Below are 13,944 nucleotides of genomic sequence, written 5' to 3' on the forward strand. Positions count from 1 at the left end.
GGAATTAGTTAACATGAGGTCATATAGGATTAGAAGGGGCTCTTACTTCAATATAGTTGATGTCTATAAAAAAGAGAAACTTTGGGCATAGATATGCACACATGAATAAAGCTGTGTGAACATGAACCAGAGATATGGATAATAAAACTATAAGTTAAGGAATTCTAGGGATTCTTCACAAATTACCAGAAGGAACCAGCCCTGCTGTTACCTTCATCTCAGACTCCTAGCCTCCAGAATTGTTAAGACAATAAATCTCCATTGTTTAGGCTGCATTCTGTGGTGCTTTTTTTTTACCAAGCAGCTCAGGAAGCTGATTGAGGGAGTGTGGGACCTGGGTGCTGCATTTGAAAGATGAGTCTGGTGGAAGCAGTGGCTATGCATAGCTCACAGGGTCCCTGGACGGATGGGGTAGGACACAGACAAATGGGGATGATCACAGAGGTGTCTCCTCCTGGGACCATGGAGGAATAATTCTGAGAAGCAAGTCTTGGGTTGACTGCTTTGAAGGTCACAGAACAGAGCCGGAGTCAAGTAGGTGTAGGTGGGATGGAAAGGGAAGTCACGGCAGGATGAAGGCAAGTGGAGGGGAGGAAATGTCAACCTCAAGCCAGGGGCTTTAATAGGAGGCAGTACATAAGGGGGACGAATGGCAAACCAAGGGAGGAGTTTTGGGGAGGGAGACTGAAGCCAGCTATGGTCAAGGAAGAGGGCAGTGGGGAAGACAGCCTGAAATTCTGCATTAGTGCACCTTTCCATACCTGCCACACTTCTCTATGTGGGCTCTGCATCTTGGGGACCCTGTTCAAACTCCATGTCTATTGAAGCCCTGGCTTTCTAGGCAGAAGTCACTCCTCCTGGGGGGGCATGACTGGGACAGTGGGTGATTGCTTGCTGGGCTAACACTCCAGCTCTCTTTCCTTTTATTTGGTGGGAGTGGGGGTTAACCAGGGAATGAACCCAGGGCCTTAGACATGCTAGGCAAGTGCTTTACCACTGGGTTACATATTTAGCTCTTTTAATTTTATTTTTTAGTGGTACTAGGGAGTAAATTCAGGGGCACTCTTCCATTGAACTACTTTCTCAGCCTTTTAGAAATTTTTAAATTTTTAAGTAGCTGAGGCTAGCCTCAAGCTTGCAATTATTTATCTCCAAAGTAGCTGGGATTACAGACACACACTACCGTGCCTGGCTGCCACTCCAGCTTTAGCCAGAGAACAAGGACCTTCTAATACCCTGACTGATCACATCCTGTGGGGGCTGGGTGCATTTACTGCTGGTCTCTGTAATCTAGTGGGATGAATTCTTGATTTAAGAAAAAAAAAATGAGAGCATGAATCAGGGCAAAGCCTCTGGAACTACCTTTGATAAACATTCAGCTTGGTTAGGGGGATAGTTCAGTGATAGAGCACTTGCCTAGCATGTATGAAGCCTGGTTTTGATCCCTAACATGTTTTTTTTAAAAAAAAGACAAGGAAAACAAACAAACAAACCAGTTAAGATAGAGAAATGAATTCCTCCACCATTTGGGGATTTCCTGCCAACTTCTGGATTTTCCCTTTTCAAGGCAGGCAGGAGGGCGCGGGTTCTCCTTGGTCCTGGTGAGGTCATGCTTCAGCTTCCTGCCTGCCCATTGCTGTCGCTGCTGGGGGCAGGAAGGCAGCTTCCGGCTATGGGGACCCAGACAATGCCTGGCCACTGGCCACCAGCATCCCCTTCCCGGACACCCCTCCCACCTCATCCAACGGTCCCACCCATATGCCCTGGAGGCCCTCAGTCCTGAGTCTGTTACAACATGAAAGTCAACCCTAATTCTGGTCCCTGCGGGGTGGGATTCCTAATCTAGGTTGGAAGATGCTTCAGAGAATGGACCCAGATACCAAGAAACCCTAGTCCCACCACTTTGGGTGGTTACAAGTAGTTTCCAGTCCAGCAGTAGAGATGTGTTTCTAAATAACTAAAGTATAAGGTATGTATTGCTTGGGGCCCCAAATATGTGACAATGAAATTGCTACTAATAAGGGAAGACAGGACATAAAATTAGCACACCCAAGTGCTCAGGGATCTGACTTCTGGATGGTCTCAGAAAGGATGTCATTTACAATCTGAAAAACAGTCTGTTGACTAATATATTGGAAGCCCTTCATGCCCAAGGGACTAAACTTTGGCTGTGGAGATGGGAAACAGAGCACAAAGGAGGTCTATGAGGTATGAGTAACCATATGTAAGCATGTTTGTGTGTAATGACTACACCTAAGAACATTCATGTCTGTATATGAGAAAATACTAGAGAAGAACAAAGAATAACTTAAACTCATGAAGGTGGTTGGAAAATATATGATTTTACAATACTACATTTTATGATATGCTTTAAGGTATATTAAGGTGAATATATGGTTGGGGGGGTGGTTTCTAAGAGGCCCCCAGGGAACTGTGTGCCACCAGACCTGAGGGGCCTTTGGTTCCTTACCCCATCACTAGCCATTAACATCCACCTCAAACAAGTCCTGATCCTTTCTCCTCATATCTGAAACCCTCTGACCCAAGATTCTGCACCCCAACTCAGCCATTCCCTGGCCAGGCCGCTTGCTGCCACTGTCCACCTCACTGTGGTAAGCAAAACCAGTCCCCTCTATCTAGATTCCCCCTGCTCCACTAGTCCCTCCTCTGTACTCTATTAACTCTCACTTGGGAATCATAGGCTCACACCAGAGTCCCTTCTAGGCCCTGCTGCTGTGGTTTGGCCCTCTCCTGCACCTGTGCCCCAGCTTGAAGACCCTGTGAGCCCCGGGGTCCTACCTTATCACCAGCTCAGGCCATGTGGCAGCAGGCACCATGCTGAATTCAATCCCCCTGGGCTGGCTTCCTCCCTGCCATCCCTGAGCCTCCCAAGAAAGCAAAGTTTCCTTGTTATCTCCATAGAAGGCCCAGTGGCTGTTGTCCCTCAGAACTCTCTCTACTTCCCTGCTCCCGAGTGCTGCTGTTGTGCTCCTACCTCTCCTCTTGAGGAGGCAGAACTTAGGGGCCCTTCCCTCACCTCCTACATTCAGCTCCACCCCTGGGGGCTCATTCACTTTATGCCACCTGTCTCTAAAATACTTCCCCCAAACCAGCCAACAACAGACTGCACATGCTTCACTCCTTGTGGAACATGGTCATGAAGAATTGCCTCCTAAGCTATGGGGCTGTGGATTTGCAGGGTAGGTGTGGCCCTGGTGTACATATGCTCAGCAACACCCACTACCATACTGCACAGGGTAAGCATGTCATCTACTGTGCTGGAATCCTAGCAAACAGGCTATCATAGGTGGGCAGGGATGAATGTGTAGCAAGGAAGCAAAGGTCTGAAAATATTAAATAAAAAATTGCAGAAATAAATGAACTCATAACTTTCAAACTATGTACTACTTTGAGTAGCATGATGAAATCTTCCCATCCTGCTCTGTTGCTCCCTGGAATGCAAATTATCCCTTTTTTTCAGTGTACCCACTACCTGCTAGTCACTTGGTGGCTATATTGGTTATGAGATCGACTTTCTTGGTATTGCAGTGCAATTGTTCAAATAATCCTTATTTTACTTAACAATAGCCCCAAAGCAAAGAGTAGTGATGCTGGCAATTTTAAAACACCAAAGATAATCCATAAAGTGCCATATGTGAAAAGGTAGAAGTTCCTAACTTAAAAGAAAAAAAAAATCACCTGCTGAGATCGCTAAAATATATATGTGTGTGTATGTGTGTGTGTGTGTGTATATATATATATATATATATATATATATATATATATATATATATATATATATATATATATAAAAGAATCTTCTATCTATGGAACTGTGAAAGAGGAAAAAGAAATTTATGCTAGTTTTGTTGTTGCATCTCAAATTGTAAGTTATAGTCACAGTATGTGATAAGTGCTTAGTTAAAAGAAGACAGCATTAAATCATAGAATTCAGTATTATCTGTGGTTTCAGGCATTTACTGAGGGTCTTGGAATGTATCCCCTGTGGATAAGGCGGGAAAACCCTGCACTGCTGTCATAGGGTTTAGGTAGGGTTAAGGTCAGCATATAGCAGACATGCTGTGCCCCTCTTCCTTGTCCTGACCAGTCTCCTGAGGTCACATAGGCCTACCTGCTGCCCAGGAAGCCCATGGCCAGCTCAGCCAGCTCGGCCTCCACCTCCTCCTGGCTGAGTGTTGTCCCTGGGGCCTTCCATGGCAAAGGGCTCTCTGGGCTCAGTGGGGCTGGGAAATCTTGGAGGAGTGCGTCCAGGAAGCCCAGGATCTCTGCACCACAGGCCATCTGGCTGTTGTTCTGTGGGGCTCCAGAGGCCATGCCCAGAGCATCCCGGGTAGGTGCTTAGAGCTAGGTGTGGAGTGAGATGGTCTCCAGTCAGTCTTCACTCTGGGGAGAGATGTCAGAGTCAGCAAAATTACAGGACAACAGGTGCCTTACAATGCAGAGTGCAAGTGTCCTGCTGTGTCTCCTCTACTTGTGACCAATGTGTGGCAGGGATTTCATCAAGCCCTGTGCCTCACAGTTCAGAAACACAAGTGGAGCAAACAAACCCAACTGGCATTCTGATGTGGGTGGGGACACATGGGTGCCCAGAGAAGGGGACTCAGGAGATGATGCCAGCTGATGCTGTATGGACACCTTGAAGAAGTGACAGAGAAAGAAGGCATGTTCCCAGCAGAGTGTGCCTAGCAATGGCCAGAGTAGGCAAAAGAGGGATGCCAAGCTTAGGCTATCTAGGCAGGTAAATGGGGTTAACCTGATCCTGGGACCCCAGCAGCTGGAGGGATCTGAGGTAAGGAAAGTGATATCATCAGGTCCATGTGCTTGAAGTGGTGAACTGCTAGGGCTACAGAGATGAACTGGGGAAGGGAAGAGCCAACAAGTAGGATAAGTCAGTCCAGTGCTATTTGGGAAATGGACCATGGTAGGAGCAGGAAGGAGCTGCTCTTCAGAGGCTACTGGGCTTGTCCAAGGTATGGGCAAGAGAGAAGCAGAGGGTTAATAACTCAGGACAGATGAGGGTACTTTGGGAGGTGATTAAATCTATTCAATGATATCTAATAGGCTCAGGCCTCCGAATCCCTAGCTAGGAGAGGCACACAAAAATATGGGTGGATTGTGGGTGAGGGCCCTAAAACCAGGTTAAATATCTGATCAATTCAGGATCTGGGATGCAAAGGATGAAGTGAGGGGCTGGGGTTGTGGCTTAGTTGTAGAGCACTTGCCTAGCATGTGTGAGGCACTAGGTTTGATCCTCAGTACCACATGGAAATAAAATGGGGGTATTGTGTCTATGTGTCTACCTACAACTAAAAAATAAATGTTAAAAAATAATTAAAAAAAAAAGAAAAAGGGTGAATCGAGGTAAATTAAAATAACATAAAACCAAGCCAGGCAGTGGTACACATATGTAATAGGGAGGCTGAGGTAGGAGGATTGCTAGTTGGAAGATACCCTATGCAACTTAGTGAGAGACTGCTTTTAAAAAACAAAACAGGCTGGGGATGTAGCTCAGTAGTACAGTGTTTACCCATCATGCTTGAGGCTCTGGCTTCACTGCAGTACTGCAGAAAACAAACAAAAAACACAACCAGAAAAAAAATAAAATAAACCCCCAAACAAACAAAAACCAAATACCCACTACCACAACAAAACAAAACCCCCATAAATCTTCTCGCTTCTTTTAGAGATAGGAATTGAAAGTTAATTTGTTTTGAATATATAGAAAGAATGCAGAAATAGGGGTACTTATTGAAGGTTATGAGGATAGACTTAAATTCACTGTCAATCTTCACAGTTACTCCCAATAAAATGTAGTCCAGGTTACAAAAGGCAAGCAGGTAAAAAGAAAAAGAATGTAAAGCAAAGAAAGAAAAATCAGGATGGGAATAGGACATTTTCATTCTAACCACAAAGGTAAGGTTTTGTGAAATGGAGAACTGAGTGCAGGCTGGGAGCTCTGGTAGGGGTGAAGAAGAGGGTGGAATTAAGAGGGTCCATGGGGGTCTGCCAGCTGGGTTCAGTGGAGCTGCAGGAAAGCCCAGAAGACAAGATGATAGGAATTTCCCAGCAAGCTTAGCATCCTTGAGCAGAAGAGGCCAAGTCCCCCTCCTCTGCCTGTGAATTGCTCTGGCCTCCTGGGAGAGAATGTGCATAATGCAGAGCTGCCCCAAGCAACTGCCAGTGTTGTTATAGGCCTGGCTCCCTTGAAATGCTTAGTGATCTAGGGGCCCTGAAATCTCCAGCTAAGTTAAATGTGCTTATGTAAATTTATGATTAGCATCAAAATGAAAAGACAGCATGATCATACCCCATAAATTCAGGAGGCCCCAGATGGAAAAATCCTGTGGACAAGAACAGAATTCAAGACCCCTCCACGTTCCACCTCATATGCAGATGATGTCTGCCAGACATTCTGGAATGCAGGTGCCTTTCTAGCCTCCAGGCCCCCTCCTCTCTGCACTGCAGCACTACAGATTCCAACTCCACCAAGTTCATCATATGCCTGGCCACCTGCCTGCTCTTTGTGCCCATGTGCCCACTGTCCTGAGCACAGGGCCTAGCATGAACCTCAACAACCATGCATGCTGAGTGGGGCTTGGGGAAGGGGACAGCGGAGTGTGACAAGATGATGCTCATGTATAAAGCTCTGCCAGTATGTGCACAGGATGGGCTGGCTTACTCTCAGGCCCCGCACTAATGATCTACTTTTGCTAGAAAGACAGAGTGCCCAAAGTCATCCTGCTTGCTGGGACCACCCAGATTTGTTTCTGTATTGTTGGATTTTGGAGGTAAGGATAACAACCAGGCCACAGTTTGCCTTCCCTGGGCCCAGCTGGAATAAAGGACAAGAAGAAATTTCCTTCCTTGTCCTTCCTTTTCCCAATAAATCTCAAATCTGATGGATGCCATATGGTTAGGTGCAATAAATATATCCCTGCCCTCGAAGCCCACAACCTAGATAGAAGGCACAGACAGTGATGGGAGGGAGAAATTGTTAACTCAAAGGGGAACTAGGGGCAGCCCTGAAAGTCACCAGACAGGCAGGAGACAGTGCCAGGGCTCCGAGCTCCTTCAGGATCACTGGAGGAGACAGTCTCAGGAGAAGGGTGGTGGCCAGCTGGCAGGCAGCAGCAGGATAACAGAGTGTGGGGAGAAGGTGGGACTGGGGATAGGCCCAAGAGATTTGGGGCCGAGTGTGATTGTCCTGACTTCACTGGTATCCTCACAATTCACAAATGGCAAATAATAAAGGGCTCACAGTGAGAGGGATATGTTAAGAGTCTGTGCAAGTCACCAAGGGCCTTTGGTGGGCATGAGAGGGACACTGAGCTCCCAACCCCCACCCCCCCAGTGCCATCTGCCTCAATCAGTCTGGCCAGACATAACTCTCTGGCTCCAGATCAGAATCTTCTGCATTTCTCATCAGGTGGCAGCCACACTGATGAGCCTGAAGGGTGTTCCCAACTGACATCCACCAGCACTCTGGGGCACTGTGTCTCTGAGTGTTGTGTTATCCCTTATACACTCCTAACAACCTTGCTGTGATTATCTCTACTTTACAGGTGTGGGCAAAAAGGTCTGTGACGTGCCCAAACTCTCTGGTTGAGATTCATGCTGGGTAACCTGGTCCCCAGTCACTGTGATTAAAATGCTAGGAAATTGTTCTGACTCCTTCCTGATCCTGGTGCACTCCTCATTGGTCACCAACTCTGGAATTAAGTTCTCTGTGGCTCCTCCTTTCATTTCCGTGTCTACATCCCTAAGGTAGCCCCCTACCTCCTTGCCCTAAATCAATAACAGTCTCTTTGCTCTTTGTGTTGGTTTGCCCCCACTCTGCCAAGATCTCTCTGACTTTACAAAGCTCTGCTGACATCTTCCCCACCCAGGGGTCTAGCATGTTGTCTTCCATGGCTCTGACTTATAAAAAGTATTTTTTTATTTTAAATTTGAAGTTTTTCTCTTGCCAGTTTTGACTCATAGGCTCAACTAATGTATATTTGTACAAATGCATTTTTTTTCTAGGTGGTACAGACAAAGTACTTGTTGAGTCTTGCTTAATTTCTGAACCTAGGTAAGGGAAAAAATAGTGACACTTAGAAAAGGAAATTGCACCACTATTGTTATGACAGTGTTGTTAGTATTATTCTCTGACAATGAAGAATCTTATTTCTTTATTCATAAATAACCACTGAGAATAGTTTGACGTAAATCCTTCCACATCTTTTCCTACATATATATTTTATTATGATAAAATAAACATAATGTAAAATTTATCATTTATCATTATAACTTTTTTTTTTTTTTTTTTTGGTGCTGGGGATTGAATCCAGGGCTTAAGTACAGCTCTCCTGCTGAGCTACACTCCTAGTTCCTATTTTAACCATTTTTGATTACACTTTTGTGGCATTAAGCACATTCATGCTATTGTGCAACCATCACTTTTCTTTTAAACTTGACTTTCTTGATAGATAAACTCCCTATGGTCAGGGAGCCCACCCTGGTCCTTTCTGCTCAGCAGGTGATGTGATGGTAGAGAGAAGAGTGAACAGCCATCCTGGCCTGAGATATGCATGCAGCCTTAGGCCTGGTACCTTTAAAGAGGAAACTAAAATACTCCCAGCACAGTGGGCAGCAGACAAGTCTTAAAGACAGGGTTGGTATCGGGTTATATCACAAAGGAATTCTACAAATGAACCTGTGTGGAGCTTTCAAAGTAGTATTTAAAGTGGGGGCTGGGGATGTGGCTCAAGCGGTAGCGCGCTCGCCTGGCATGCGTGCGGCCCAGGTTCGATCCTCCTCAGCACCACATACAAACAAAGATGTTGTGTCCACCGAAAACTTAAAAATAAATAAATAAAATATTAAAAAAAAAATAAAGTGGGACTCATTTTGTTTACCCTCTTATAACTATGCTGGCAAGTACACACTGTCAGGTCATGCTGCATACAACAAAATAGGCTCTCGGAGAGTAAGCACCCATCTAAGGTCACACAGGTGGGAAGTTGCAATGCAGGACTCAATTTGGGCCTTCTCATGCCTGGTGACTTTGCCATTTCCACCTCAATGAGTTACAAGAGGAAAAGAGTAAAATTTGATAATAGGATGGATATGGACATAAAAGCCAGATATGAGCTAAAGATGGCCTGAGGGTCAGACAGCCTCACATTTTATTCCCCATAGTGGGAGCACAGCTTAGCCCACAGAACTTGCCTCAGGGAATGCCATGAGGGGACACACACACCATATATATATCTACCTATCTACCTATCTATCTAACTGTCTATCTCACTCAGAGGACTGTAGGGCAAAAGGCTTTGGTGGAGTCCATTCTCATCCACTGGGCCTCATTATGTATTAGATCCTGTGCAAAAATCCCTACAGTCAGGTGCCATTTCTCTCTATTGCATAGAGAGGTTAAGGGGCTTGCCTGAGATCATCAAGCTGCAGCGGTGGAGCTCAAAGCCTCCATGCCTGAAGTTGTATCTTACACAATCAGGTTAGAGCGGCTGCAGCCCAAGCAATACATCAACTGAAACACTCACCTTAAATACACTTGGGGAGCCGGAGGTAGGGGCCTTCAGGCAGAAATGTGGTCCAACGAAGGTGTCTGAGCTGGTGGGGTAGGGGCAGGGCAGTGGGCCTGGCCTTCATGTTTTTGGTGGGTGGGATGGGCTGGGGGAAGGGCTGGATCCTTAAAAATGGGGGCGTGCCTTCTTTTTGCACCTCATTCTGCCTCACAGCCCTGGATCCTCACCTGGCCCTTGACTTGGCCACACCTCCGCCGGCCCAAAGGGCCCCCAGTTCCAAGCCTTTGGCTCCCCAGCCCCCTGATTCCTCGCCTCGGGTTCTTCAGGTCCCCAGCTTCTCCCTTTACTCTGTATCCCATTTGACTCCTATATACCTCTTGGGTCCCTCCATTCGATCCTCATCTTGGCCTCCTTGTCTTCCCAGACCCTGTATCCTCCCCTCATATTCCTCAGCCCCAATTCACCCTTGTGCACCTTGGGCGCCCACCTGACCCTCATTCCAGCTCTGTCGGGCCCAAAATCGCACCCTTGGGCTTTCTCACCCTCAGGTCCCCGCCAGCCTCACCTGCCATCCCGCGGATCGGCGCCCAGGGCCCAGCGTCCCGCGAGCTGCTTTGGGCCGGCCCCGCCCACTTCCCGTCCCGGGCCGCCTCCGGCTCCGCGCAGGCGCAATCGGGCCTATGGGCGGGCGGGGTCAGGCCTCTGCCGCCCCCTGGCGGTATTGCGCCCAGTGACTGCGGCTTTTTCACCCTAGGCGAGCACCTGCGCGTCACTCACAGCGGAGTTGCAACACTTTTCTAGCCTTGTGTGGACGACACGGGAAAGTAATCCTTACTTTTTAGTGTCCAGAAGTTAATACATTTATATGATCAATTAGTGGTATGTGGCAGAGCAGGGATGCAAACCCAGACTGCCCAGGACTGACCCAACCATGAGAGGCAGGAGCACAATGCCTGGGAGCCACTGTACTTTTAGAGGCCATGTTAGTTTCCACAAAACAAAAGGCTTAAAACAGCACAGATTTATTATCTTACAGTTCTGGCAGTCAGAAGTCCCCATGGTCTCAAATGAGCTGAGAGCAGGTGTTAACAGTGTATGTTCCTTTCTGGGGGCTCTAGGGAGAGTCACTTCCATTGCCTTTTCTAGCTTTTAGACTACCCACATTCCTTGGCTTGGGGTCCTTTCCCCCATCTTCAAAGCTAGTAAGGGCCACTCAAGCCCTTATCTTGCTGCCATCTCTCTGATGATTTCCTCTGCTACTTCTAAAGACCCTTGTGATAACATTGTGCCCATCCAGATAATTCAGGATAATTTCCCTATTTCATTTCAGTACTGGGGACAGAATCCAGGGGTGCTTTATGACTAAGCCCATCCCAACTCCTTTAAAAAAATTTTAAATTTTGGTACAAGTCCTTGCTCAGTGCCCAGTTGGCTTGAACTTGTGATCCTTCCTGCTTCAGCCTCATGAGATGCTGGGATTACAGGTATGCACCACTGCGCTTGGCCTGAGCTACCTCTTTTAACCTGTGACTTCAGGCATATTTCTTAGCTCACCTGATCCCGTTTCCTTACCATAAAAGTGGGGACAACAGCAACCAACCTATTGTCTTAGGGTTGTTCTGAGACCCTGGGCCAGTATTGATCATTATGCCCAAATTACCGATGTCAGAATAGCTGTAGTGTGAAGTTTGAAAATCTCAGGCAAGGCAGTGTGTGAGACAGGCCTTCCCACACTGTAAAGTGTGGTGCCTGTGAAAGCTGATATACCTGCAGGCTTCCTTAGTGGGTGCCGTATTGGCCTCTTAGGCACTGATTCCACTTGAGGTTGGCAGATAAGAGAGGATGGCAAAGCTACACCTCAGAAACTTGCTCCATTGGGCTCTAGGCCAGGAACATGCTTGTGAGATTACTTGTGCCCTGTGGCTTCTGTCAACGCCTCACTGTCTGCATTCCATCACGCCTCAGCTTCTGGCTCTTGGCTTTCACCCTTGTGAAAGGAATCTCTCAATATCACCCACCCCAACTGGATACCAAGGTCATAATTTTCTGCTTTTTCAGCAAGGCTATGCCCCTGGCTAGGTGGGTTAGATAGGGGCTCCTGGAATGCTGAGCCCTGGGTCTTCCTCCCACTTCTGCCTGAACTCTTTCCTTGTTTCCAAGTTTCCCCTGTGTTGAATGCCTGCTCTGAATACTTTGCTCCTGCCACATGAGGACTTCAGCCATCCACAAGTACCTTCCTTCATCTCTTCACACCACACATAAGGCAAGACTCATTTTAATGAGACAGGATTAGGTCACTTGTAGACTTTCAAATTATGGATGATACACATAACCTCAGGAGAGTCCTCATTTCTGACTTTGCAGGCTCTTTGCAATGGGATGCTCACCTGGTGCTTTTTTTTTGGTACCAGGAATTGAACTCAGAGGCACTCGACCACTGAGTCACATCCCCCACCCCTATTTTGTATTTTATTTAGAGACAGGGTCTCACCATTGCTTAGTGCCTCACCATTGCTGAGGCTGGCTTTGAGCTCATGATCCTACTGTCTCAGCCTCCTGAGCTGCTGGCATTACAGGTGTGTGCCAACCTGTGCCCGGGTGGTGCTGCCTTTGAAAGGGGGCCTTTGGATCTCCCTTAGCTGCTGGTTTCTTCATGGGGAATGAAACAAGAGAGGCTTTTTAGTTGCAGGTCAGTGGTGTCTTCTGCCCCATAGCCTTGGAAGGATGCTACACACTCAATGAAACACACATGCATAGGGCACTTAGTGCCAATGTGAACCGTGATCTCAAGGGGACAAAGATGGGGTCTACAAAGGGCAATAGTCTTTGACAAGACAAATCAGCTGGACAACCAGGCCCAGCCATTGTAAGCCAGGTACAAAGACAGAGAAGCCTGGTCTGCAAGATCCTGCCTCTTTCAGAAAGGCTGCCCTGCAGCTACTGACTTCTGTGGTGGTCTCACAGAACAGGGCTACTTAGAAGACAGTTCTGACCTTAAACAGGCCTCATTCCTTCCTTGTGTCCATTGTTCCTAGAGGCCAGGTTTGCAGTGATAGTAGGGTTGGATGTCACTGTATAAGGTGAAGGAACCAGGAATGCAGAATCCAGCTTCAAAAGCCAAGAGATCCCCTTGATGGAGATTCATGCACAGGGACAATTTCAGAGATAAAAAAAAAATAGACACTTCATCAGCCCTGTTTGTGACTGAAATGTTAGTTGCACAACTGTGGTAAGGATGGCAAGGGAGGTTTGGGTTTAAGGACTACAGAACAGTTCCCTCTCAAAGTCCAAGCTAATCCTAGACAGAGCTCCTGGAGGGGTCTCCCTGGAAGGGTCCTAGGTTGCTCTCCTATAGAGAAAAGGCCCTGGATTATGTGACAGGGACATGTAGGTGGAAACGCAATCAAAACTGCAAGTCAGGGACCCTGCCCACCAAGAGATGTGGCCTTTTCAGGGCTCTGGAATCTGACTACAGTGGATGGGGACAAAAGCAGAGGCTTTGAATGTAGATGCATTATCCCCACCATTGCTGCACAGCTTCCCAGGGAGCTGCCCTATGGGGCAGCCTTCCCAAAGTGACACCTCTCCCTCTCATTGCATATTTTCTTTCATCTTTTCAAGTGTTTTCTCAAACTGTCTTCCAGGGAACCAAAATGTTGGCTCATTGGGGCCTGGGGTGGAGGTGTCCCAGTAGGGGTTGTGACTATGTGGACTGTTGAGCGAACTATGGATTTTTTTTTTTTTTCTTTTAGTACAGGGGATTGAACCCAGGGGCATGCTACCACAAGGTATATCTCTAGTACCCCCACCTCTTTTGAATTTTGAGATAGGTTCTAATTAGATTGTGGAAGCAGACCTGAAACTAGTGATCATCCTGTCTCAACCTCCTGAGTAGCTGGGTTACAGGCATGTGCCACCTGTGCCTGGTTGAACTATGGGTTCTTAAAGAGTTTTTTCAGTCTTATCTATTCTAGTATGACTATGAATCTACTACAGAGGACGGTGGTTCACATGGGAAGCATTTCTGGCCTGTCCCTTGAACAAATATTCCAGATTAGTCTGGAAAGCCATTTGGGCTAAGTTTTTGCTACTACATGGTGAGGCATAATCAAGAGGGTGGAAGGTTTCCCCACACAACAAAACTAATATAGGAGCCCCTCCTTGTGGCTGGACAGGAGAGCACAGGAAGGAGCCAGTCAAGAGAGCTGTCTGGCCTGAAGCCCACACCTGTCTGCCACGAGGTACTGACTTACAGGGTATTTTTTAAGCCTGGTATGCAATTAGTTTCAATGGAGTGCCCAGTTGCTTCTGAGACAACAAAGGCTCATTATCAGAATGAACAGGAATCAGAACAGGCCCCAAGAAGCTGGTGGAGTCACACAAAAAACGTGCTGAA

At 47.1% G+C, this 13,944-nt stretch overlaps 1 protein-coding gene across 2 annotated transcripts in view; it reads right to left on the reverse strand.

Annotated features, from left to right (window-relative positions):
* Ppm1f (protein phosphatase, Mg2+/Mn2+ dependent 1F) overlaps positions 1 to 10,193 on the reverse strand; it is a 29,957-nt gene extending 19,764 nt beyond the window's left edge. Inside the window, exons 1-3 of one of the 2 annotated variants that reach the window (XM_046421162.2) lie at positions 10,114 to 10,183; positions 9,564 to 9,633; positions 4,133 to 4,404 (exon numbers count right to left, since the gene is read on the reverse strand). In XM_046421162.2, coding sequence (XP_046277118.1) covers positions 4,133 to 4,335 — 203 coding nt within the window. In that variant the 5' untranslated portion in view covers positions 4,336 to 4,404; positions 9,564 to 9,633; positions 10,114 to 10,183. Of the gene's footprint in view, positions 1 to 4,132; positions 4,405 to 9,563; positions 9,634 to 10,113 lie in introns of both variants that reach the window. The other variant, XM_046421161.2, reaches the window with a different exon arrangement.
* Positions 10,194 to 13,944: the final 3,751 nt, after the last annotated feature.

Source organism: Marmota monax, unplaced genomic scaffold (genome assembly GCF_021218885.2).
Source record: "Marmota monax isolate L192 unplaced genomic scaffold, Marmota_monax_Labrador192_F-V1.1 WCK01_AAM20220418_F8-fsc00157, whole genome shotgun sequence".
Taxonomy (NCBI): Eukaryota; Metazoa; Chordata; class Mammalia; order Rodentia; family Sciuridae; genus Marmota; species Marmota monax.